This window comes from Sciurus vulgaris (assembly GCF_902686455.1).
Source record: "Sciurus vulgaris genome assembly, chromosome: 2".
NCBI classification, from domain to species: domain Eukaryota; kingdom Metazoa; phylum Chordata; class Mammalia; order Rodentia; family Sciuridae; genus Sciurus; species Sciurus vulgaris.
The window spans coordinates 179,895,139-179,921,023 of NC_136462.1; the positions used below are offsets into that span (position 1 = coordinate 179,895,139).

The 25,885-nt window shown below is 49.3% G+C and overlaps 1 protein-coding gene across 3 annotated transcripts; it reads right to left on the reverse strand.

Moving 5' to 3' along the window:
• Positions 1-25,885, reverse strand: SNTA1 (syntrophin alpha 1). Of its 3 annotated transcripts, none has more exons than XM_079128304.1 (8): positions 25,437-25,885; positions 21,962-22,147; positions 7,894-8,098; positions 5,280-5,487; positions 5,040-5,170; positions 2,612-2,840; positions 726-913; positions 1-627 (listed from the first exon to the last, which is right to left on the reverse strand). In XM_079128304.1, exons 1-8 carry the CDS (start codon positions 25,744-25,746, stop codon positions 510-512), a joined length of 1,575 nt encoding a protein of 524 aa, XP_078984430.1. In that variant the 5' UTR covers positions 25,747-25,885; the 3' UTR covers positions 1-509. The 3 variants fall into 3 exon arrangements, with proteins under 3 accessions (XP_078984430.1, XP_078984429.1, XP_078984428.1); XM_079128303.1 differs by having other exon boundaries at positions 2,644-2,840; positions 25,437-25,881; XM_079128302.1 differs by having other exon boundaries at positions 485-627; positions 726-806; positions 2,644-2,840.

The following is a 25,885-nucleotide window of genomic DNA, read 5'->3' on the forward strand; positions in this document are numbered from 1 at the left end:
CAGACTGCCCATGTGCTCACCGGCTGTTTATTGTCCAGGCATAAGGAGAAGGGGCTGCACGAAGAGAAAACCAGATGCCCCCAGGCAGTGGGGCTGAAGGGAAAGTGACCGGAAAGGCTCCTCTTCTTTCTCTTGCTGCTGACCAGGGAACTCCATCTTCAGATGGGGCCACAGGGGGTGGCTTAGGGGCCTCAGGAGGCCTGGCAGCTCAGGTGTTGGCTGGGGTCCGGATCCCCACAGGGGCAGGCCCCAGGCTCGGAATGGCTTCTGTGTACACAAAATATCTCTCTGCAAAAGGCACTGGTGGAGGAGGGCAGCAGGAAGGCTACCCCTTCGCAGGCAGGATCCACTGTGTCCTGGGTCTGGGTCCTGGTCCCCGAGACCCATCCCGCCTCCCTCACAGGCTGGGTCTCTAAGGCCCTGTTCTTCTCCACTCCTTTCCCTCGGCCCAGCAGCGAGCAGGCAGTCAGCAGAAGGCCAGGTCAGGCCATGGGGCAGACACCCCCTCTTCAGGGCTGGTGTGTCTGGTGACCTCTAGGCCAAAAGCCCCAGGCGGGTGACTTTGGCTGAGAGGAAGGAGTGGATGATGAAGACCATGGTTTTGGGGCAGGAGTGCAGGTCCAGCTGCTGCAGGGTGGAGGGAGAGCAGCATCAGTGGCCCTGTCCAGTCAGGTCTCCTGCAGCACCACCAACCCCCCCCAGTACAGAGGTGACCCTCCACTTACGATCTCGCCTTCAGCACCCCCGAAGTCCAGGAAAAGGAGGCTGGCGCCATCATCTGAGGACATCTGCAGCTTCTCGAAAGGCTGTCGGAGCAACACAGCTCGGGCTGCACCTGGCTCGGCAGCCCACAGCGTGAAGCCCTTGTCAATGTGCACAGAGAGGCTGCAGGGACGGCCATGCCACGTGCAGGCTGCAGGGAAGGCATGTGGGCACAGGCACAGCTGGCACCTCAGAGACCAGATGACCCACCTCCAACCCCACTGGCAGCTCCACAAAGAGGGGCTTGAATACCCCCAGGGCTGGGAGGCTCACTATCTGTCATGACACCTGTACACCTTCCCTGCACAGTCGCCACCATCCTAAAATACAGAAAGACAGTCCCTCTCCTAGCAGCACCATGAGTAGAAAGCAGGGAGCTTAAAATCTACCACAGACAGGAGGCTCGTTCCCCAAAAGGAATCAGCAAGCCTACTAAGCACGGCCCCAGAGACCTATAGAGTTTTCTAGTTTAATTTAAATTTCAGCCTGTAATCCCAGCAGCTGGGGAGGCTGAGGCAGGAGGATCGTGAGTTCAAAGCCAACTTCAGCAAAAGTGAGGTGCTAAGCAACTCAGTGAGACCCTGTCTCCAAATAAAATATGAAAAGGGGCTGGGGATGTGGCTCAGTGGTCAAGTACACCTGAGTTCAATCCCCGGTACCGCTCACCCCAAAATTAAATTGCAGGTGGGCATGGTGGTGTATGCCTGTAATCCCAGCTACTCAGGAGGCTAAAGCAGGAAGGATTCCAAGCTCAAGGTCAGCCTCAGCAATTTAGTAAGACCCTGTTCCAAAATAAAAAATAAAAAGGGCTGAAGATGTGGCTTAGCAGTAAAGCACACTTGGGTTCAATCCCCAGAACAAAAAAAAAAAAAAAAAAAAAAAAAAAAAATTAATTTCAGAGAAACAGTGGAAAATTTAGACATACTTAGATTTTTTTTTTTTTTTAAAGTATGTAACTGGGCTAGGATTGTGGCTCAGTGGTAAAGCACTCACCTAGCATGTGTGAGGCCCTAGGTTCAATCCTCAGCACCACACAAAAATAAATAAATAAAATAAAGGTATTGGGTCTACCTACAACTAAGAAAAATATTAAAAAAAAAATTTAATATAAGTATGTACTATTTGCTTGGCATGGTGGCACATGCCTGTAACTTGGGAGGCTGAAGTTGGCAGATTCAAAGCCAGCCTCAGAAACTTAGTGAGGCCCCAAGCAACTTAGCAAGACCCTATCTCAAAATTAAAAAAAATAAATAAAAAGGGCTGAAGATGTGGTTCAGTGGTTAAGTGCCTCTGGGTTCAATCCCTGGTACCAAAATAATAAATAAATGAATAACCACCAGAAAAAAAGAATTGGTTATTTATCTGAAATTCAAATTTAACTGGGTCTCCGGTATTTTATCTGGAGCCCTAGCCCAAGTGCCAACTTTCACATCCTGACCAGCAGAATCACAAGGACAGGGCATGAAAGACCCCAGGGAAAAGTCTCACTATCTACCAGGGAATCTACATATCCAAAAGAGAGGGCCCTGGGAGAAGCCAAACCCTGCTTACTCACCCCCTTCTAAATACCCTAAAGAAGGAGCTTGAGCCAGCGGCACTGTCACACGCCTGCAACCTCAGCTACTCGAGAGGCTGAGGCAGGAGGGTTGCAAGTTCAAGGCCAGCCTGGGCAACTTAGTAAGACCCTGTCTCAAAAGATAAAAAGGGCTGGGCATGTGGCTCAGTGGTAGAGCACCCCTGGATTCAATCCCCAGTACCGCAAAAAAATAAAAAATTTAAAAAAGGAATGAGGAGGAGGAGGAGGAAGAGGAGGGAGACGGAATGCCTCTGGGGACAGGAGGCTGGTGACAAGGCAGGCACTCCCAGATCCACCCAGCACACCTGTAGACACCTCTTGCACACCCTCAGCAGCCCGGTGACAGCCATCCACCAGCTGTCGGGTCCAGGCAGCCAGCTCCTGAGGAGACTCCACGCTGAACAGGTGAGTATCCACACCGTGGCGCGTGCCCGTGCGCAGGGCAAAGGACAGCTCCGCATCGTAGGGCACGGAGCCCTTGGACGGGCCTGAGTGCACCAGCCTGCGGTGGAGGGCAGAGGCCGAGCATGAGGCCTTGAAGGGGCCTGGAGAGAACAGTTGTGGGCAAGGGGGCAGTGGTCTGTGACCTGTGACCCCTCACCACTGACGGGGACTCAGCAGGAGACACCCCCTCCCCTGGCTGCCCAGCTCCAGGCAGGCTGATGCGACTTCACACCTGCCAAGCACACTACCGTGCCGTTCCCTTTGGTTCCCTTTGCTGAAACACCCTTCCCTGATTATCTCTGCAGCTGATCCTTTCCCTTCCTTCGGATCTTTGCTCAAATGTCGCCTCCTCTGAGAAGCCCACCATTAGGGTTTAGATATGAGCTGCCTCCCAAAAGCTCGTGTGTGAGAGGTGAAATGATTGGGTTATGAGAGCCTTAACCTAATCAGTGCATCTGATAGGGGCTCGCTGGGTGGTACGAAGGCAGGTGGCTGTGCTGGAGGAGGTGGGTCCCTGGGGGCATGCCTTTGGGAACATATTTTGTCCTCTGTCTCTCTTTCTCTGCTTCCTGGTGCAATGTTCAGAGCTGCTTTCCTCTGCTGCACCCTTCCACCATGTCCTGGCCCACAGCAATGGAGCCAGCCATCCACGGACTGAGACCTCTGAAACTCTGAGCACCAAATAAACTTTTAGACCTCTAAATTTGTTCTTGTCAGGTCTTTTGGAACAGCAAGGAAAAGGCTAAAGAACCCACCCTGTCTAAAACTGCACCCTTCTCACTCACTAGCCTTACTTTTCCTCATGATACCAGAAATCATGATTTTTATTTTTAGTTGTTTCCATTGGCTCTTGGCTTCTTCACTAGCATGTCCACTAGGGCAGACATTTTTGTCTGTTTTGTCTATCACCATTCCGGTAACTTAAACCATGCCGACACATAGCAGGTGCTCCACAAACAATAAGTCACCTTAATTAATAAGTCACCTGATGAAGCAGGCACTCTGTTACCTACTTATCCCCAATAACTAGCAAGCTCCTGACACACAGGCCAGAACAAGCCCAGGGAGAGGAGCAGCTTGCTGTGTGGCCTCGGGCAGCTCACTGCTCCTCTCTGATCAGCAGACCTCAGAGTTCTGGCCCACAGTCCCCTCTGCTCCTCACTCTGTCCACTCTCTCTCCTGAAGCTCCAGTTTCTGACACAGTCTCCCACTTTGCAGCCATGAGCCACGCACTTACGAGTCCCCAACCTTCCCATCCAAATTTCGAATCTGTCCCCCGCACACTTGGGGCCTGACTCAGCACCTCATTTCAGCCTCCTCCCTTTGCACTCCCACCTCCACCCACACCCCGCTCCCCACAGACTGCAACCCTACTCATCCTGGGAAGCGCCAGGCTGGGAGTTTTCCCATGGCGTGGTTTCCGCTGCCTCTCTGCCTCTTGTCCCCATTTGCTGCCTCCACCCACCTCACTCCCCCAGCCACAGCTCTCCTGCCCGAGGCAGGGGCTGCCAGCCTCCATCCTGCCCTTTCCAGTGTGTTTCCCAAATGGCAGCCACTGGAGTTTCTTAAAAACACAACCCCAGTCACCTGACTCCCTGGCTTGACCCCTTCAGCCCTGCCACGAGTCTTAAAAGAAAGCCAGCATCCTCAAGCAGACAGCAGAGGCCTGCACGACAGGCCCTGGCGGTGCCCATCTCTCCAGTGCATCTCCTGCATGGACTCCGTAGCTGGCCACGCTGCACTCCTAGCTCCATGAACATGCCATAGCCCTTGATGCCCAGCACCTGTGACCATGACGCTCTCTCTGCATGAGATGCTCTTCCATCCTTTCCTGAATGGCCACCTCACTCATCAAGTCCAGCTCGGATGTCCCCTCCTCCCTGAAGCCTTCCCCAACCAGGCCAGGCAGAGATAAGTGGCTCCTATAACCCTGCATGGTAATGTCAGCTCCTGGGTCTGTCTCCTGGACCAGGCTGGATTATCCCTGAGGACAGAGTCTGTTGGGATAAGCTCTGAGTCCTCTGAAACATGTAGCACAGGGTGTAAGTGTCAATGAATGAGTGACTAATGGGACGTCACATCATTCTGTTCCAAGCCCCCATTTCACAGATGAGGAAACCGAGACCCAGACAAGGCAGAGACTTGCTTCAGATCACTTAGGGAATAACTCAGGGAAGAACAGGGCAGGAATGCATGGCTTCTGGACCCATCGAGAGCATCTGTCCCCATGCTCTGGGTGAGAACTGCCCATTGATACCTGGTGGCAATGAGCGGGGCGGTCCGGGCTGGCCGGCTCAGGGCCTCACGGGTCTGAGGGAGACTAGAGTAGAGAAGCAGTTCCTTTTCGGTCAGCAGGGCCAGGGTGGGGGCCATGCCCCCACTGGGCAGCTGCAGAGGGAGGGGTGGGAAGGAGAGAGGTCAGAGGGAGAGTGCGGTGGAAGAGGGGCATTGGGAACAGGCCAACAGCAGCGAGAGTTAGACCGGGACCTGCAGATACCTGTTCAGTCAGCCAGCCAATCTGCTTGATGTCCTGGCTCCCAGCCGTGCCTGTGGCTGCCAGCAATGCCTGCAGCTCATCCTTGACCCAGGGCATCAGAGCATTGACCTGGGCTTGGATGGCACCTGCCCACGACCGTGCCCCAGCCTCATCCTTGGCCCTCAAGAAGAGAGCCTCTTGGCCATCTGCTGCACAGATCTCCAGATACCTGCGGGCACAGATGGGGCAGAGGGGAGGGGCCTGTCACTGGGCTGCAGCTGTCCAACCCTGAAGTCTGGCCTAAGAAACCCCACCCACCACCAAACCAGAAGCAGCCATAGGGAACATTCATGAGAGAATCAGTAGCAACACACTGCTGGGGCCCCAGCTCCAGTTGTTGGGGTCTAGGGACAAGGGACTCTGACATACACACACGCGTATGCATAAATGCACAAATACACACACACTCATGTGTTCTAGGGGCCAAAGTTTTTACTCTGAGTATTTATCATGCTCTTTTCTCCTGGTTTCTAAGGAAGATTCTCTTGCTGGACCAGCTCCCAGGTCCTCCTGTTTGCATGGACCCAAAGTAGTTAGCTTATTTGTAAGGGGAAAAGTACTGAAGCAGCTTGAGAGGCCAAGTTGACCTACAAAATGAGGAGCTTGGGAGATGGAGTTGGGATAAAGGAGAAGACGAAGGGCCACACAGGCCAGTGTGGAGGGAGGTAGCAACAGGTGCGGTGTGGAGGGCGTTTTCAAAATGTTCTGTGGGGCATCAGAGTCACTCCCTTTTGGCATTTCTGAACAGACAGCGTGGGACAGATGCTGGAGAGGGTGGGGAAGAGCTGGAGGATGGTTTACTACCTCCATTCTGCCCCCTTCACCTCTGCCTTCATCTGCTTCAGGTCGAGAAAGCCAAATGCTTGCATTCCCAGCCTCCCTTGTAGCTAGGGCTAACCACGCAGCCCAGTTGACCAACAAGACACACCTAGAAGTCTCTGGAGAGGGTGACCATTCCAAATGAAAGGCAAATCTTTACTAGGGGTGGAGGTCAGTCCCCAAAGATGGACTCCGCCAAGTCCTCCCCTCCCTGAACACACAGTCCACTACTCCCAGCGAAAGCTGAGGTTTATGACTCCCGTCCCAGACTTTGTGACTCAAGTCAACAAATAAAATATGGCAGAAGGGACCTTCTGGCATTTCCAAGCCACTATATAAGAAGTCTGGCCATCCTAAGATCCATCGTACTACAAGGAAGCACAAGATAACTGTGTAGAAAGGTCAGATAGAAAGAGAAATGTTCAGCCAGCCCCTAGCTGTAAACCATCCCAGCCCAGGAAACCAGTGGGCATGACAGATATCTTGAACTTCCAGCCATAGCAGGCAGCAGAGGGGACAGAAGAAATGGCAGCCTGCGCCAGCAGATTGCTGAACTGGAAGAAATAATAAATTGTTATTTTTTTAGGGTACTAATTTAGGATGGTTGTTTTGGGATTTTTTTTGTTTGTTTTTGGCACCAGGGCTGGAACTCAGGGTACTTAACACTGAGCCACATTCCCAACGCTTTTTATGTTTTATTTTGAGACAGGGTCTTGCTAAGTGGCTGAAGGCTTCCTCAAGTTGCTGAGGCTGGCTTTGAACTTGTGATCTTCCTGCCTCAGCCTCCCAAGTCATGGAGATTACAGGCATGCATCCCAGCTGGGATGGTTTGTTATGCTTCAATCGACAGCCAGAATTCCAGAAGTCTTCTGTCTCCTTCTTGTTTGGAATTAGACAAGATACTTGGGCATGGCCACCATCCTACCTCCATGAAGAAAATTCATAATAAAAACAGCAGAAAGTTGGGTGTGGAGGCAAACACTTGTAATCCCAGAGGCTCCAGAGCCTGAGTCAGGAGGATCCCGAGATCAAAGCCAGCCTCAGAAACTAAGTGAGGCCCCAAGCAACGTAATAGGACCCTGTTTCAAAACAAAAAATAAAGAGGGCTGGGGATGTGGCTCAGTGGTTAAGCGTCCCTGCATTCAATCCCTGGTTCCAAATAATAATAATAATAATAATAGTGCCACCCTTTCTGCTCAGTCCTCATCATAAAATGGGGTGAACAAGAGGACTTTGCTCAAAGGCTGCTGTGAGGGTCAGATGGATTCATGCGTGGGAACCACCAGACACAGTGCTGAGTAAACAGCATGCACTCAGTAAATGCTAGCCAGGCCCAACCTTATTAATGAACAGCTAAAGGATGCTCAGGTGTGAGGGATGGTAACCTTCCAGGGCCCTGACCAGAATGTTGCGTCTCAGACCCTCCACCATGTGGCAGAGACTGGAGGGGATCCCTGAGCCCAACAATGTCATTTCACAGTGGAGTACGAAGGTCAGTGAGGAAAAGGACTGAGTCATGGAGAACCAGGACGAGAACCCAGGGCTCCTCCCCAGACCACGGTCCTCCTCAGAAGTGAATTGCCCAGAGGAAGAAGTGAGAAGCCAAGCACACTACTGTCCACAACTCCACTCGTGCGTCCACTCGGCCTGTTTCCTCAGCAGCTACTATGTGCCAGCACTGTGTCTACCACTTATACAACACAGAGGAAGCTTTCCTTGGATCTCACCACCTAACACCGCCTCACCCCAGCCTTACCTGGGCTCCGGGTCACTGGGGGTGCACCTTCTTGAAACATATGCCATCTTCAAGGACACGTGTTTGACCTCACTGAGGTGCCGGGGTTGGGGACCAGGGGAGGAAGGCTGCCGCTGAAGGGGTGAGGCAGGGGGTGAGTCCCAGCCAACCGAGGTCCCGCTGGCAGAGTTCTTGAAATATGGTGAGACCTCCTTCATGTACTTGACTGGTCAGGAGAGAGGTCAGCAGTTACCACTGTGACATGGGCCCCCAAGCAGCCCACAAGTGTCCCTAGCTAATTAAAAGGTTAAGTCAGGGCACAGTGGACACAACTACAATCCCAGACACTCGAGAGGCTGAGGCAAGAGGATCATAAGTTCAAAGCCAGTCTGGGTAACTTACCAAGATCCTATCTCAAAATAAAATAAAAAGGGCTGGACTTGTAGCTCAGAAGCAGAGCACCCCTGGTTTCAAACACCAGTGCCACAGAAAAAGAGTTTGATTTCTGCCAGGTACAGTGGTACATGCCTGTAGTCTCAGCAACTTGGAAGGCAGAGGCAGAGGGTCATAAATTCAAGGCCAGTCCAGTAACTTAGTGAGACCCTGTCTTAAAATAAAAAACAAAAGGGGCTGGGGATGTGGCTTAGTGGTAAAGTGTCCCTGGGTTCAAATTCTAGTAGAGTAAAAAAATAAAATTTTTAAATTTAAAAAGGCTGGGCACGTAGCTCAGTGGTAGAGCACTTGCCTAGCAAGACCCTGGGTTTACTCCACAGGACTGAAAAAAAAAACTTAAATTATATCCCATATCACTATCTTGTTCTAAGCTAAAGCCTCCAGCAAGGCAGCAGGGCAGAAAGTACTGGATGCCAGCCCATAGACATTCATTCACCTTCCCCTGGTTCATGGCCACCTGGCTCCCTATGAGAAAGACTATACTGCCCAGCCTCCATTGCAGCGAGGGATGGCCAACTGACTAAGTTCTAAGCATGAAAGTGGAAGGGTTCAGACTGTGGTTTGTTCTTTGTTTTTTGTCCTGGGGACTGAACCCAGCACTTTAACTTGAGCAACATCCCCAGTCCTTTTTATTTTTAAATAGATTCTTGTTAATTTGCTGAGGCTTACCTCAAACTTACAATCCTCCTGCCTCAGCCTCCTGTGTTACTGGGATTACAGATGTGTGTCAACATGCCCAAATGGATTTGGACCTTTGGGATGACTACTTAAGGAAAACAGACAACAGCTGTGGCAAGACAGGGACGAGCCTAAGATGGGAGTCAGGACATGTGACTGTTCTGCCATTGTCCTATTGCTTTCTTCTATTTCTTCGTCCTTTGCATCTGCAAAGAGGAGGAGTTGACCTAGAAACTCAGGAGGCTGAGGCAGGAGGATCACAAGTTTGAGGCCAGCCTCAGCAACTTAGCAACGCCCTAAGCAACTTAGCAAGACCCTGTCCCAAAGTAAAAAATAAAAAGGGTTAGGGATGTGACTCAGTGGTAGACTGCTCCTGGGATTGATCCCCAGTACTTTGGGGGGAAAAAGTTGAATAAGATAGTCCTATGATAAGGCCAGGCATGGTGGCATGTGTCTGTAATCCCAGCAGCTCGGGAGGCTGAGGCATGAGGATGGAAAGTTCAAAGCCAGTCTCAGCAACTCAGTCAGGCCCTGTCTCAAAATAAAAATGAAAGTAAAAATAAAAGGGTTGGGGGTGTTGCTCAATGGTTAAGCACCCCTTGGTTCAATTCCTTAGCACCAAAAAGAAAAAAAAAAAATGATATTGCCTCACAAGTCAAAAATAAATGGGAATTGGAAAAAATTAAATTCAAATAAACACAGAGCTAATGGCAACCACGTTGGACAGAACAGTTCTAGATTATCTGCCCAGACCTGTTTCTCTGTCCAACTGACCCATAAAGTCCTATTCTGACATGTGATCCTGCCCTCCTGGCCATGTTAGCAAGACCAGAGATGAACATCAGAGCCAAACTAACGATCTGGATTGAGACTGGAAGAAGTCTATACTGGTAGCTTGACTGCAATCGGGGCAAGTGCCTTCTCCCATGGGGGCAGCCCTAAGTAACTTAGTAAGATCCTGTCCCAAAATTTAAAAAGGTGGGGAAGGGGCTGGGGAGGTGGCTAAATGATTAAGTGCCCCTGAGTTCAATACCCAGTACCAAAAACAAAAAGGAAGAAAAGAGGGGAGAAGGGCTAGGAAGTGATATTGGCCAAATTACATTGTTATATTGTATGCATCCACAAACATGTAACAAGAAATCCCACCATTATGTACAACTATAAGACACCAATAAAAATCGTGGAAAAGAAAAAGTCCTTTGGCTTAGAGATCTACAGAATACAGTCAGAAACTGACTGCTGATGCTATAAATTCAGCCTATAATCCCAGCAACTCAGGAGGCTGAGGCAGGAAGATTTCAAGTTCAAGACCAGCCTCAGCAACTCGGTGATATTCTAAACAACTTATCAAGATGCTGTTTCAAATTAAAAAATAAAAAAATAAAAGGTCGCAAGAATGGAGGAAGGAGGGACTGTATAGAGGGAAAAGAGGGGTGGGAGGGGTGGGGGGAAGGGAAAAAAAAAATAACAGAATGAATCAAACAACATTACCCTGTGTAAATGTATGATTACACAAATGGTACGCCTTTACTCCATGTACAAACAGAGAATCAACATGTATCCCATTTGTTTACAATAAAAATAAATTTTAAAAATAAATAAATAAATAAATAAATGAAAGGTCTTGAGATATGACTTAATGGTTAAATGTCCCTGGGTTCAATCCCCAGTACCAAAAAAAAACATAAAAATTAAAAAAGGGCTTCAGATATAGCTCAGTGGCAAAGCACCCTTGGGTTCAATCCCCAGTATCAAAAAAAGAAAGAAAAAATCAAAAAGAAATCTTGAAGAAGACCAGACATGGCGGTGGACACCTGGCTACTCAGGAGGCTGAGGCAGGAGAATGGCAAGTTCAAGGCCAGTTTCAGCAAACTGCAAAACCCTGTCTCAAAATTAAAAACAAGAAGTGCTGGGGATGTAGCTCAGTGGTAAAGCATCCCCAAGTTCAAGCCCCAGTATCAGGGGAAAATGAAAGAAAGGGATCTTGAGGAAGAGAGCTCAGGATTGCTTCAGGGGCTGATGGCACTGGACTCTGGCAGGCCCCTTCACCCTTTGCCTTCCCTTGGCCTTTTTCTCATGACCACAGCTCAAGCCAATCATTCCTTATGTGACAAAATCCAAAGCAGGAATAGAGGAGACGGATTGTGAAAAAGTGTCAGCTCCTCACACTTCCCTCTTATCAGAGAGTTAGAAATTTCCATGAAGCAGCCAACAGACGTTTCCTTATATCTCACTGCTCAGAACCTGACTGTGTGTCTTCTACTGACCCAGTCAACAAAAGGGGAGAGTCATGACCTAGGCCAACCACAATTCAGCTCAGGCTATGCTTATTTCTACCCAACAAAATCACATTTCCATTAGTGAGGAAGATGAGGAAATAGTTTCAACCGGGTCTACGACACTTGCCCGGCAATCTGTGTTCTTCTCAATTCCAATGAGGAATAGTCTCCCCATGTCTAAAATGAGCTCCTAGAAGACAGTATGTAGATCAAGATGGTTAAAAGACTTGCCTAAGCCCTGGTTTGCCTTCCTCTGCCATGTGTGCCCTCTGCTGATCCCTGGGGAGAGCCTGATACCTGCCAACCTGGGGCAGCCCCCCACCCTCCCCCCTTGACCACACCCAGGGCCATGGCCATCTGCTCCTTAGCTATCAAAGTCTCACAATCAAGCCCTGCGTGTCCTGCCTGTGAGTGGACAGTCCAGGATGGGGTTAGGAGGCAGTTCTTGGCCCAGTTTCCTGGAAAAACCAGATGAGAAGCTATTTCTGTCATAGGAGACACCACTGCGGTCCAGACAAGATTCAAGGCAGAGGTAAAGGAGAGGGACCTTGCAAGCTTTGTGAGGCAGGGAGGGAGGTGATGTTGAAAGCAAGGGCAAGGTTTATCTGTTTGTTTGTTTGTTTATGGTTTGTTTTATTTTGAGAACTAATCCCAGTCTGAAGTTTGGGAACCAGAACTAAGAATGACTCACATCTGCTGGACATAGTGACACAAGCCTGTAATCCCAGCAACTTGGGAGGCTGAGGCAATGGATTGCAAGTTCAAAGCCAGCCTCAGCAACTTTCTGAGGCACTAAGCAACTCAGGGAGACCCTGTCTCAAAATAAAAAATAAGAAGGTCTAGGGATGTGTCCCAGTGGTTAAGCACTCCTGGGTTCAATCCCCGGTATTAAAAAAAAAAATAAAAATAAATCATCATTGAAGCGGTGATTTACCTGAGAACTATTAGATTATGTCTCAAAGGGCTAGGGCGGAGGGACACATCATGTCCTACCTGACAGCCAGAAACCACCTTCCCACTTCCCCCTTGCTAACAGAATCCTGAGCTCTACAGGCTCAGCTTCCTGCTGTAGGTAAGGAGAGAATCTTGATTGGTCAAAATTAATCATGCGCATTCTAATCCTCTTGCTTGTGATTGGTTGGAAAGGAACAGATGATACAATTCTAGCCAATGAGATGCAAGGGAAAACACTCCCTTCCTTTTCTCTCTTCTAGCCTTTCCAAGCTGCTGGGAGAGAACCCTGTCCTGAATAAAGGTAACCAACCATCACCTACAGGTTGGGGTCCACACCTGAAGGATGATGAAGCAGAAAGATGGGCAGACCCTGAACCCCTAAATTAATCTACCCCGTCCATGCTGCTTCAAGATGTTCTAGAAGATAACACTTTTTAACACATTTTATTCAGTGCTTACATTCCTTATTTTATTTTATTTTTTTTATTTATTTTTTTTTGTGTGTGATGCTGGGGATTGAATCCAAGGCCTTGTGCATGTGAGGCAAGCACTCTGCCAACTGAGCTATATTCCCAGCCCCCAATCCTTACATTTCTTTGAGGGGATAGAGAGAGTTCCATTAACAGGTACAAAATCATAGTTGGATAGGAAGAAATTCAAATGTCCTATAGCACAGCAGCGTGACTACAGTCATCAATAATTTATCATAATTTCAACACAGATAAAAGAGAGGACCTTGAACCTTCCCAACACAAAGAAATAATAAATTTTTGAGGTGATGGATGTGCTAATTATCTTGATTCGATCATTACACATTTTATACATGAATTTAAATATCACACTGTACCCCATATATATGTACACGCTCAATTAAAAATTTTTAAAAAGAGAGGGAAAAAAAGCTCCTTGAATTGGGTTCCTATTACTTGCACTCCAAAGCATCCAGGACCACGCAGAATGGCACATGCCTGTAATCCCAGGAATTCAGGAGGCTGAGGCAGGAGGATCACAAGTTCAAGGCCAGCCTCAGCAATTTAGCAAGGCTCTAAGTAACTTCATGAGATGCTGTGTCCAAAGAAAGTGGGGGGCAGGTGAGGGGACTAGATCAGTGGTAAAGTACCCCTAGGTTCAATTTCCAGTACCAAAAAAAAAAAAAAACAACAAAAAGCATCCTGGGAGCCAGGCAAGGGTGGCACACACCTATAATCCCAGCGGCTGGGAAGGCTAAGGCAGGAGGATCATGAGTTCAAAGTCAGTCTCAGCAAAAGCAAGGCACTGAGCAACTCAGACCCTGTCTCTAAATAAAATACAAAATAGGGCTGGGGATGTAGCTCAGTGGTCGAGTGCCCCTGAGTTCAATCCCTGGTTACTCCCCCCACAAAAAAAGCATCCTGAGTTGGGGCTGGAGCTCAGTGGTAACCTATAAGATCTGGGTTCCGTTCCCAGTCTCTCACACACACACACACACACACACACACACACACACACACACAAACCATCCAGACTACTACAGTCCCAGGGGGTGCAACTGTTGCACCTCCTTGCAAAGAGTCCACCCTCCTCCCCTACACCCTTTACCCAACTTCGAGGCCCTCTAGGACATGGGTACCTCTCTGGTTTTACCATCTGCCACCTCCTTCATCTCACCCTCTAACCCAATCAGACTGCCTACTCTCAGCTCTCAGAAGCTCTAAGTTTCCAAACTGCCACAGCTTTGAAAATGCAGTTCCCACTGGGGTTGGTTCACTGAGCAGAAGGAAGGCGTCGCAGCTCAGGAGGCCCAAGCCCAGCTCTCCCAGGGGCTCACTCTGGATCCATCCCACCCCTGCAGGTCCCTAGACCTCATTCCCTTCTGATGATTATGTGGGGTTCGTGTCCCCCACCCTGCAGGAGCACTGTGAGCGCAGGGACCTCATGTGACTTATTTCGGTGTCCCCAGAAATCAGCAGGGATCTCATATGCTACGTGCTCAGCAAATGAACATTTGTCAATTTCGAAGCCAGAGAAACCGCTAGAGTCCCTGCTCACCCGGTCATACCAGAACTGGGCCCTCCTTCTCCTTCCTCTCAGGAACATGCTATAAATGGACAGTACACCAGACTGCTGGTGCCAGAAATGGGGCTTGGATTTCACAAGCCAAGTGGCCTCACCCAGAGTGGGGGTGGGATCCTGGGGGCCCCCAGCTTGTGACCATAAATAGCCCAGCTCTGAAGCCTCCTCCCAACTCTGACTTCTGCCTGAGTCATTTGACCAGCAGGGCGGGGCTGCCCACAGGCTTCAGCCTTAAGAGCTAAGGGCACAGAGACAGGCCCACCCAGTGTCCACACTCTCCCCAGCCAAGCCCTTGGCGCAGGAGCCTGGTAAAGCTCACACGGACAATTCCTTCCTTCCTCCTTAGGGAACTGGGGGCAGAGCAAACAGAGGCCCAAATACTCAAGAGACATCCAGCTTTGCCAAGGAGAGAAGCCAGGACCCAGTTCTGGCCCTAGGAGCCAGGAAGAGATTCCACTAGAAACCCAAAGAACAGAGAGAAGGCAGGACCATTCACCTGGTCCAGTATAATTGAGGGGCATGGGATGGCACATGTGCTGCTGAAAGAAGCAGACACATCTGCTTGGCTCAACACAGTATCCCCAGAACTTATCCCAATGCTCAATAAATGTCTGTGACTGAATGTCCTGGCTTCAAGTCTTGGCTGCAGAGAAACCTAACTGCCAAGCTCAAGCTGTTCCTGGTCTGTTCAGTGGGTGGTCACTTATTCACTTCTGCTTGAAATTACATGATCAATCCATTTGTTTACTAGTTCAGGGCCTCTCTCTCTAACCCATGAGCACAGGAACCTCAACTCTTTCTCTTCAGGATATACTCAGCTTCTATACATACACCAGGTAATCAGTGGATAAGAAATTTCCTAGATAAGGGAGCTGGGTGGGTGTAGTTCAGTAGTAGAGGGCTTGCCTAGCATGGGCAAGGCCCTGGGTTCAATGCCAAGTGCATGGGACGAAGGAAAGGAGGGAGAAAATGAAGGGAAGCGAAGAAATTTGCTAAATGAATGAATATTAAAAGTCCTAGGATCGGGCACGGCCCAGCAACTCAGGAGGCTGAGGCAGGAAGATCCCAAGTTCAAAGCCAGCCTCAGCAAAAGTGAAGCACTAAGCAACTTGGTAAGACCCTGTCTCTAATTAAAATACAAAATAGGGCTGGGGATGTGGCTCAGTGGTTGAGGGCCCCTGAGTTCAATCCCTGGTAAAGAAGAAAATTTTTAAAAAGACCCTTATCAAATCAGGAACCTAGATTCAGAGTTCTAGGATATCAGAAAAGGGAGAAAGAAGAACTAATTGAGTGCTTACTACATACCAAGTTCAACTTTCTCAAACACATCGTCACCTAATTTCACCAATTCAAAGAAATGAATTGATAGCCTTGTTTAATAGATAAACCCAGCCTTAGTGGGGTAACATGACTTTTAGTGCCTTAAGAGTCGTTAAGACCATGGAGGTTGGTTTCTGAGAGATCCAAGTTGAAATTCTCTCTCTGCCACTGTGTAACCTTGGGCAAGACACTCTTTGAGTTTAGGGGTTCTCATCTGTTTAACGGGATAAAGAACATGGGGGTGGCATGGAGGAGTCAATGAAATATTACACGGAGGACACTTGGCACAATGTCCAGCACGCTGTAGGTGCTTAATAAATAGTAGACACCATTATCCTGATTATTATCATTGTTACTTTCTCCACCACTACCACAGCCAGGGTCACACGGCTAATGGGGTCAGAACCTACCTCCAGAGGCCCACAGGCATTTTAATTGAGGTCTGGGGATCAGGCCAAGGCTGGATTAGGCCGAGTTTTGACTGTGGGGAATCACGTGGTCCAAAGTTATGTGTGTGTGCAGCCAAATAAATGTTTCCTTGAGAACAATGGTCAGAGCCACAGGTCTTCGCAGCCCCCGGAGACCTAGATGGGGCTCCATTCATGCCTTACTGGAGCAGGAGTCCCTCAGGCACCTCAGGGGCACAGCATACTTGGCTCAGCTACCCAGGATGACCCCAAATTAGCTGCATCTCACTTTTGATGGCAGTAAGGCATGGAGCCAAACCGTGGGCAGGACACCTGGCAGCATCCATCTCCCAAAGAAGGGACAGACAGGGTGCTGGCCTCGGAGTTCTGAAGACTCATAACAGAAAAGCTCAGGAGTCAGTCAAATTCAGCATGAGCCTTGAGCCCCTTCTTAAGCATTTAGGAAAGGGAACTCCAACTGGAAAGGTTAAAGGGAAAGTAGAAAGGGCCAGAGACCACCTTGCCAATGACTCCCCACTCAGGAAGATCTAAGCCGTGCTGGGCCCAGCACCAGGCCTGGGGGCTCAGAGACAACTAATATGGTTGCTGCCCTCAGTGAGCTTCCAGGCTAGAGATGTGGCTTAGTAGTGGAGCACCTGCCTCACCTACAAGTGGCCCACCCTAGAAAAACCCAGAGAAAAACAATAATAATGATGATGTACCCACCCATCAACAGCCGTTTATTAAATGTTTACCATGAGCTAAGCCCTTGAAATGCATTGTCTGGTCTCTATGAGTAACAAATTCACAATGGAGTACCTACAACCAGCATTGCCTTGCCACTTTATACACATCATTTGATCTTTCGGACAACCATGCCAGGCAAGCGTTATGCAAGCTGGAGGCAACAGGGGCCCTGCAACCAGACAGACTGCAGTTCAAATTCCCAGCCTGCCAAGTGATCAGACTCAAAGAAAGTTACTTACTCTTGTGTGTGTGTGTGGTGGGGGTGGGGAGACGAGGGACTGAACACTTGGGTGCCCCTCCACTGAGCTACAGCCCCAGCCATTTTAATTTTTTATTTTGAAACAGGGTCTAAGTGTCCTGACTGGCCTGAAACTTGCAGTCCTCCTGCCTCAACCTCCTGAGTGCTGGGATCAAAAGCATGTGTCACCACATCTAGCACAGATGAGGTTTCCAAACTTTGTTCAGAATAAGTAATTTTCAGAAAACGTGGTGGCACATGCCTGTACTCCCAATGATTCAGGAGGCTAGGGCAGGAGGATATCAAGTTCAAGGTTAGCCTCAGCAACTCAGAGAGACCCTGTCTCAAAATAAAAAATAAAAAAGGCCTGGGGATGTAGCTCAGAGGTACAGCACCCCTGGGTTCCATCCCCAGGACCAAAGAAAGAAAGAAAACCTTATCTGTGAAATGGGGGTGAAAGCAATTCCTATTACTCTACAGTCCTTTTTTTTTTTTTTTTTTTTTTTTTTTTTTTTTTTTTTTTTTTTTAGTACCAGGGGTTGAACCCAGGGATGCTTAACCACTAATCCACATCCCCAGCCCTTTTTTATATTTTATTTAGAGAAAGGGTCTCATCAAATTGCTTAGGGCCTCGCTAAATTGCTGAGGCTGGCTTGGAACTCACCATCCTGCCTCAGCCTCCCCAGTTGCTGGGATTATAGGCCCCACCACATCCAGCTCTACAGACTTTTATCACATACATTTATTCAAGACTCATGTCTTTTCAAAGCCTGATTTCTGTGTAGGATGTACTTCTCCTCCTTTGCACAAAGGATTAAGTTAGCTTTTATTGCCCTTTAGTATTATCTTTTAATGTCTAACAGGCTGCTGCCGTTACTGTCAGTGTGTCCAGCGCACTGCAGGAGGGAAGAAGGAAGCGCGTTTTCCTCATAGACATCTCCCCCTTCCCCCAGGCTTGGACTTCCAGGGCCCTGCTGGCCTGGCAGGAGCTAGCTCTGCCTCTGCACACACAATGGGCCTCTCTAAGCGGCAGACAGAGGCGTGTTGGCTGCCAGCTTGCACCCAGACTCTGATCACAAACACATCCCTGTGGCTGAGAACGGGCTCTGAACATTCATGCAAATCTCTGACCTGGCAGAGGAAAAGTTCAAGGAGGCAGGCTGGGGCTGTGAAGTATAGCTGAACCCCCAACGGAAGGAACGAGGGCTCTGGCTGGCACCTAGAGTATGTTGCTGACACTAGTTCATCCAGGACATTCTCCAGGGATTCTGGACCTACCAAGCCCCAGGCCCCAGGAAATCTGCCCAAGCTGGCTTGCCAAGTTCACATCCAAAGTACAGACCATTCTTCCACAGCTCCTTGGAGGTGGCCTCAGGAATAGTCTGAAAGTGAAGAAATTCTGAACAATGTGGCCAGTGATTGCACTGCAGAGGAAACCTAGGCCCAGAGAGGCTCCCAGGAACCCTGGTTCTAGATTAGGGCAACTGCCAAACCCTGACCTTCTCTACAAACTCCCCTAAGTCTCGAGGACCTGGTACAATCCAAGATTCTCCTGTCCCTGTCCTCCAAGTTTCTCAAATTGCTCCTGCATTTCAGAGATTTTTTTTTTTAAACCAGGGATTGAACCCAGGTGTGCTTAAGCACTGAGCCACATCCCCAGCCCATTTTATATTTTATTTTGAGACAGGGTCTCACCAAGTTGCTCAGGACCTCACTAAGTTGCTGAGGCTGGCTTTGAACTTGGGATCCTCCTGCCTCAGCCTCCCACCTGGGATCATAGGTGTTGAGTGCGGTGACGGAGGATAGGAGAGCAGTGACTGAGAGCAGGGATCTCTGATGCCCTCATGGCTGTGGTATGTTCAGTGCCTGGGAATGTTTCTGTGTAAGGGCACAGGATGCCCAGCTGCTGTGGCAATGCCCTGCATGAGGAGGCTCTGTGCAAGAGTCCTATCAGCTCTGACCTTGATCTCAGGCACACAGCTCCCAGGAAGGAAGGAATTCTTATGCTAGACAACTACAGTGTTTCACCAGCTCCACTTCTCCAATTCCTGCCCACCTTATAGTAAATTTTAACAATGGACTTTCTTGAGAGCTACACAAAGCTCCTGACATTTTACTTTGCAACTGTGGGTTGCAACTACAGAAAAGCTACATAGGATCTCCTAGTTGCTGTAACTTTCCTGAATACAAAGAATAGTAGTTGCCTAGTCTTTCACCTGATAACGAGACATATATAAGTAAAGATTTCTGGCGTAACTCTTTAGACCTGCATCTCCATCAGAGAGCAGGCTCCACCTGATCCCAACTTAATCTTCAAGATCTGTGTCTGTGAATCTCTATTTCCTAATCCCCCTTCACCCCTGACCAGACCCCAGAGTTTGCCCGCTGGTCGTGACACATAGGCATGCACCACCATGGCTGGCCCAATTCAGAGTCACTTGGGTCAATTCCTCACCCAACACGCCCCACCCACCAACTCCTAGTACTGCCTTAGGTGGAATTTCTTCTATCTGCTGAGCCAGGAAGTTAGGTCAAAAGAGAATTCAACTAAGAAAAAGCCAAGAAAAACCAACAATAAAATCATCATCTCCTCCTCCTTATGTAGGTCTAGGGAAGAGTTTACCAAGAAAAGATCTTACCCTTTGAAAAATCTCAGAACATAAAAGTTAGAGACTGAGTGCTAGAATGGCACACTGTTGACCCCTCTTCCCTACTGCATCAGGGGTAGACATTGCTAATCAACTCCAGATCCTTTCTGCTGAGCCCAGACAAGGCCTCCTGGTCCTCCCAAATATGGGACTCTCAGTAAACAACCTATAGAGCTGACACTTTAAATGAAAGATATCTTCTCTGATCTAGACTAACCTTAACCAGAAGGGAAATGGATGCCCCACAAAGGCAGGAGTCTTACCCAAGGCTAAACGGAGATGCACCACAGAGCAGACAGTATCATAGGAACTGATTTTCAGTTTGCAGGGAGGAAACCATGTTTACCTTTTGTCTTCCCCAAAAGCCTGGGTCTGGTTACACCTCTGACCCCAGTGTTCTACCTAGGAGGCATGCAGTGTATCTACGAATGTCTCCTGACTTAGTAAGGAAGAAATGGATACATGAGTTACAGGGAAGGTCTGGGTGTTAGCTCCTAAAATCAGAAGATGCTTCAAATGTCAAACATTCAAGCTAAGTACCCTACATTACAGTTCTCACCCTCAAGATGAGAGGGGTGAAGGGACCTCAGTGTGGATTAGAAATATGGCTTTAGGCCAGGCATGGCGGCACACATCTGTAATCCCAGCCACTCAGGAAGCTGAGGCAGGAGGCTCACAAATTCAAGACCACCCTGGGGAACTTTGTGAGACCCTGTCTCAAAATAAAAAGTAAAAAGGGTTTTGGATGTAGCTCCATGGTAGAGGGCTTATCTAGTATGTGCTAGGCCCTGGGTTCAATCCCCAACACGAAAGAAAGGAAGGAAAGAAAGAAAGAAAGAAAGAAAGAAAGAAAGAAAGAAAGAGAGAGAGAGAGAGAGAGAGAGAGAGAGAGAGAGAGAGAGAGAGAAAGAAAAAGAAAGAGAGAGAAAGAGAGAGGGGGAAAATGTAACTATAGTAGAAATTTTACCATCTGTAGACTAAATTTTCAAATAGAAACCTAAAAAAGGTTTCAAGTCAACTAAAATTTGACATTTCAATGAATGTCAATTGTTTTAAACTGCACTGCTGGCTATAAATATCAAAGTAATAAGGCATCTGGGGGGGGAAAGTCTCTTACATTCAGATCATTTATGTATGATAGCTATTAAAAGGTGATTGATGGAGGCTGGACATGTAGCTCAGAAGCAGCATGCTTGCCTAACACGCACAAGGCCCTGGGTTCAGATATATACAATGATTGATACACTTAAGTTTTCAGAGTCTAACACTCTAGAGTCAGCCCTCTGTAAGTATGAAAAGAAAATGCAACAGTAGCATTTATAGATACTCCCAAAATATAAAAACCAAACAAAACTGGAAATTAAGGTCATGAGTGTACCGAGGATCACCCAGAGGCCCACAGCCTGTTTCCTTGTTGGCCTTTTGGAGACCCCCTTGGGGAAACCTAAGCAATCTAGCCGGATTTGGGCCTGGGACTGAGCCTAGCAGCTTTGCTGGGCCTGGCATTCTCCCTCAGCCCTTGCCACCTCCCTGGGCCTATTCTGGGCAATGAGCCAAGACACATTCCTCAGGCCCCCATGGGCTTCCGGAGCTGGCAGAGTGGAGTCTGAGGAAAGGGCTGAGCAAAGCAGAAAGCTCCTGACAGAGATGGCAAAGGCAGAGAGATGGCAAAGGCAGATAGGGGGCAACCAAGCAGGAGACCCATCACAACCAATAGGGAAACTAAGGCCCAGAGAAGGCAAGAGTCTCATGTAAGACCACACAGGGATAGTGGAGAATGCCACCCCACCAAGGTTCCCCCCAGCAAATTCATCGCCGATCTTTGCAGGAAGGATTTGAGGTCTTGTTACCTAGTGGCCAAGTTCTCTCCCAGAGAAGGATGGGTCTCAGGAATTTAGGGCCTCGGTGTGCTAGAAGAACCAGGAGTTCAAAGCTCCATGCCTGCCAGAAAGAATCTCAACTGTCCCTTCTCCAGTCCCCACTCTTCTCCCTCACTGGGTTGTACATCCCACCTTATACCTTTTGTTCTACACAACAACCCAGAAAGGCAAAGAGCTCTATCCCCATTTTACAGATGAGGAAACTAAGGTTCAAGGAAATAAAGTGACTTGCCCAAGGTCACACTGCTAGTGAGCAGGCCAAAGGAGCTGCAAACCAGCTCTGCTTAGCTCTGAGCCGCCTCTCCCTCCACCAGCCCACACTGGCTCCAGGCAGGTTTCCAAGTTCTGTCTCTCTTTTCACCCCTGCCTACCTCCCATCCCTCTAGCCAGGCTGAGGCTGCCCAGTCACTGGGCTCTGGACCCCAGTGCTTACCCTCCAGCACCACCTCCTTGCCGGTCTTCTTGAGGGCCTGCACCGCCTCATCATGGGTGGCAGAGGACAAGTCTTCACCATTCACAGACAAGATAGCATCCCCCACAAAAAGGGCCTCCGTCTGGTCAGCTGCCAGTCCCTTAAAGATCTTGGAAATGAGAATAGGCATCTTGTTCTCCCGGCCTCCTGTGCAGGCACAGAAGGAAGAAGAAAGTGAGCAGACACTCCAATACTTAGGAGTCACACCAAGGCAAAATTACTTCATTTTTTGGGGTATCAGAGATTAAACCCAGGAGCACTTAACCACTGAGCCACATCCCAGCCCCTTTTTATATTTTATTTAGAGACAGGGTCTCACTGAGTTGCTAAGTTGCCGATGCTGGCTTTGAACCTGGTGATCCTCCTGCCCTAGCCTCCCCAGTCACTGGAAAGGTAAAATTACTTCTTTAAGGGCTCCCTCAGTGCCCAGCACAGTGCTGGGAGAGGGAAGGTGAGAGAGTAAAGAGAATCTCAAAAGAGTCTTAAAAGTGTGGGGGCAATAATAATATTAATAATACATATTTTATAAATTCATAATGCCACATAATTTGGTCTCTGGATCTTTTGGTTAAATGTTTTGCACGTTTACCAGTGTTGGAGTAACTTCAATAGCTTTTTCTTAAGTTAAATATTTTGGATTTTAATCAATTTTCCTACAAGGTGGAAACCCACTGATACCCTCCGATCTGGAATTAAGACAGATGTCAGTGATTGCTACCGCCTCGGCAATCATAAAGTTTTGCAATCCAAGATTCAGGACCGACCGGAAACCAAGGCCTAGGATTCTAGGGATTTTAAAGCCTATCTGAATTGCATCTCTGATGCAAACAACTCTAATACATTTTACTGAATTGCTTTATTGCTAAACTCTTAAATGGCTTTTTAAGACAAGAAACAGTAAGAACAGCCAGGCATGTGGTGCGTGCCTGTAATCCCAGCTACTGGGGAGATTGAGGCAGGAGGATCACATGTTCAAGGCCGGCCTTGGCAACTTAGTGAAATCCCATCTCAAACTGGAAAACAAAAAAGGTCTAGGATGTAGCTCAGTGGTAGAGTGCTTGCCTAGTATGCTTGAGGTCCTGTGTTCAAGCCCCACGATCACCAAAAAAAAAAAATAATAATAATAATAAGAGATATCTGTTCACATTAGTTCAGCCTAATTAAACATATCAAGTCCAAGCAATGTGCTGAATGCTTTCCCTGTCATCTCACCCCGTCTTCAAAACAGCCCATCTAAAGGCAGTGTGGAGACAAGCCCCTTGCCCAAGGTCACCCAGGTAATAAGTGGCAAAGCCACTAAGTCTCCTGGCTCCAGAATCACACCCTTAACCCAAGGTAGACTGCAAGTCAGGCCCTGAAATTTCCCACTCCTGACCTATCCTAAGAGTACTAAAGATCAGAAACTAGTCACTAAGAGCAGATGGTCATTGTTCCAAGGTCACACAAGTTGGTGGCAGAGCTAGGACTGGAGCACCTCTCATGATCCCCACACAGGCCCTAGAGTTTGCTCAAGGCACTGCATAGCTTGAGGCCTATGAGTGGAAGGGATTTCTATTTATATCTGCCCTCCCCTACCTAACCCTAAGAATTTGGGCGGGGATGTAGCTCAGTGGTAGAGCACTTGCCTAGCATGCATGAAGCCCAGCACAAGAAAAGGAAGAAACAGAGGGATGAAGGAAGAAAACAAAAGGAGATAAAACTAGGGACTTCAGTCTAGTTTGAAGTTATGATCCTTCATGGCTGCTTCATGGATTCAGCTGGACCCCAGAGGGTAGATTACCATGGTGCCAGGAGCCCAGTCTCCATCCACAAGGAATTGGATAGAGCTGGCATTTTTCCTGAAAGCCTCCTAAAAGCATCCTCACACCCACCTGCAAATACAGAGCTAGGGAGTAACTGTGTGTGCCCTTGGAAAGACCCTGTTCCACTGAGAGTCAGTTTGCCCACATGCAAAATGAAACACTATAAAAGTTTCTTTCCTGCTCTGACACACTGTACAGCTTTGGGACAGATCTGTTGCCTTATCCCATCCTAGAGTTTAGGGTGAGACTGCTGCCCACCCCCTGATTTCCCCATTTCCACCATTATCCCTTATGGGTTAGCAGCCTAGGGATGTGTCCTCCCACTGGAAAGAACCAACTCCCAAGGGTGCTCTCCGAGAAAAGCGTGCTCTGATAATTAAGGTTCAAATCCCAGCTCTGCCCCTCACTGACAGTGGATCCTCTGAAAATCATTTTACTTTTCTGAGTCTTGGTTTCTTCTCCTGCAAAATGGAGATTATGTCCACTACCTTTCGTCACTTGTTGCCAGGATGAAGTAGATAATGAGCCAAGAGTGTACTATCACGGGCACTCAGCACATAGTGGTAGCATTCATTCACCATCATCCCCACCCACTCACCCAGGCCAAAGGGTTTGGAAGCCCCAGTGAACACAGCCAGCAGGAAGGCAGCCTGGAAGGGAACAGTGCACATTCAAGGTGACAAAAGGGCTAATACCCTGCTGGGACTGGAGCTGGGATTCTGACCGGCAGAGGGCAAGAATGGTGAACCCAGCAACTGGGGATGTGAAGGGATTTTAGGCACGGTGGTTAGTTGCTTTTGGAAGTCTTCTCCTGACCTCCATTCTTCTCTCCTCTAACAGCAATAATAAACCAAGTGCTTAATATGTGCTGGCCCCATTCTTATAGGAACATCACAATACTACCATCATTCTCGTTACACAGTTGAGGAAACTAAGATTCAGAGATGGGAAGTTAATTGTCCAAGTTCACACAGCAACCCTGGACTCAGACACATTCTGGTGGACCTTAAAGAAGGCTGTCAGTTTTAGGGGCTGAGAGCTCTCCAGGAGAAATGGTAACCTGTTTAAAATGGAGTTGGCCAGATCAGGAGTCTCAGATCTACTTGTCACAGCTCCCTGCCCAGGTACAGAACCTTCCTGGGACCTCAGACACCTAGGTCCTCTCTGTCACTGTCCGACCCCAACCAGTGCCTGCACCTACATCTTCTATTCTGGTGCTCCCCAGACTGCCCGAAGCGCTGCCTTGCACCTCCTTGGTTCTCTCTCTGGGACTTCCCCTCCCTGCCTCAGGGACTTCCCCTCAAGCCTCAATCCTCTTTCTCCCCTATCTGCTTTCCTGGGACCCCTCTTGTCCTTGATGCCCACCCTAGCTTGCTCCTTTCTGATTTCTATGGCTCCACACACAGCCCCTACCCATGTGTCCTTGGTTCGCCTGCAATCTCCTCCACAACTGTGCCTTACGTGCGTGGCACCCTGAGACCCCCTCCGACCTTGGTGCTCCGAGCGACTCCCCTTAGCCCCAGTCAGAAGGCCTCCAACTCCGCGTTCTTCGCGCGCTGCCAGTCCCCGCGACCCCTGCGCCCTCGGCGGGCCCACAGACACTACGGCCGGTGCCCTCAGTGCCCCGCGCCCACCTTTGATGCTGATGCCCAACCCGCCGGCGTCGGCCTTGCGCACCGTCACGCGGCGCCGCTGGAGCAGCAGCGCTTCGGGCAGCTGCGGGGGCGCAGCGCCCGGCTCGGTGGCGCCGTTGAGCTGCGCGGGCTCCGGCTCCCGTGGAGCGCCGGGCTCGGGGCCGGGCTCGCCGTCGGCGGGGCTCACGGTCAGGGCGTCCTCCGCCAGACTGAGCAGCACCCGCTGCCACCGCTCGCCGCCGGCTCCTGAGCCCGCTCCGGCGCGCAGTTCCAGCAGCCCGGTGCGCGGGGCACGCCTGCCTGACGCCATCTTCGCCTCCGAGCCCCCCGGCCTCCGCGCTCGCCCTGTCCCGCCGCGCCCGGCCGGCTCCGACCGAGCGCCCAGGGCAGAGGGCAGCGGGGGCCCGGCTGGGCCAGCCGCCACCCTACCCTGGGCTTCTGGAGGCGGA

Excerpts from the sequence above, each read along its gene's own strand:
- SNTA1 (XM_079128304.1), bottom strand. The coding sequence starts at position 25,746 with ATGGCGTCAGGCAGGCGTGCCCCGCGCACCGGGCTGCTGGAACTGCGC. Across the intron at positions 22,148-25,436 it reads GTTGGGCATCAGCATCAAAG|GAGGCCGGGAGAACAAGATG; the intron begins GTGGGCGCGGGG and ends GTGCCTGCACAG. Across the intron at positions 914-2,611 it reads GATCTGGGAGTGCCTGCCTT|CCTGCACGTGGCATGGCCGT; the intron begins GTCACCAGCCTC and ends CCTTCCCTGCAG.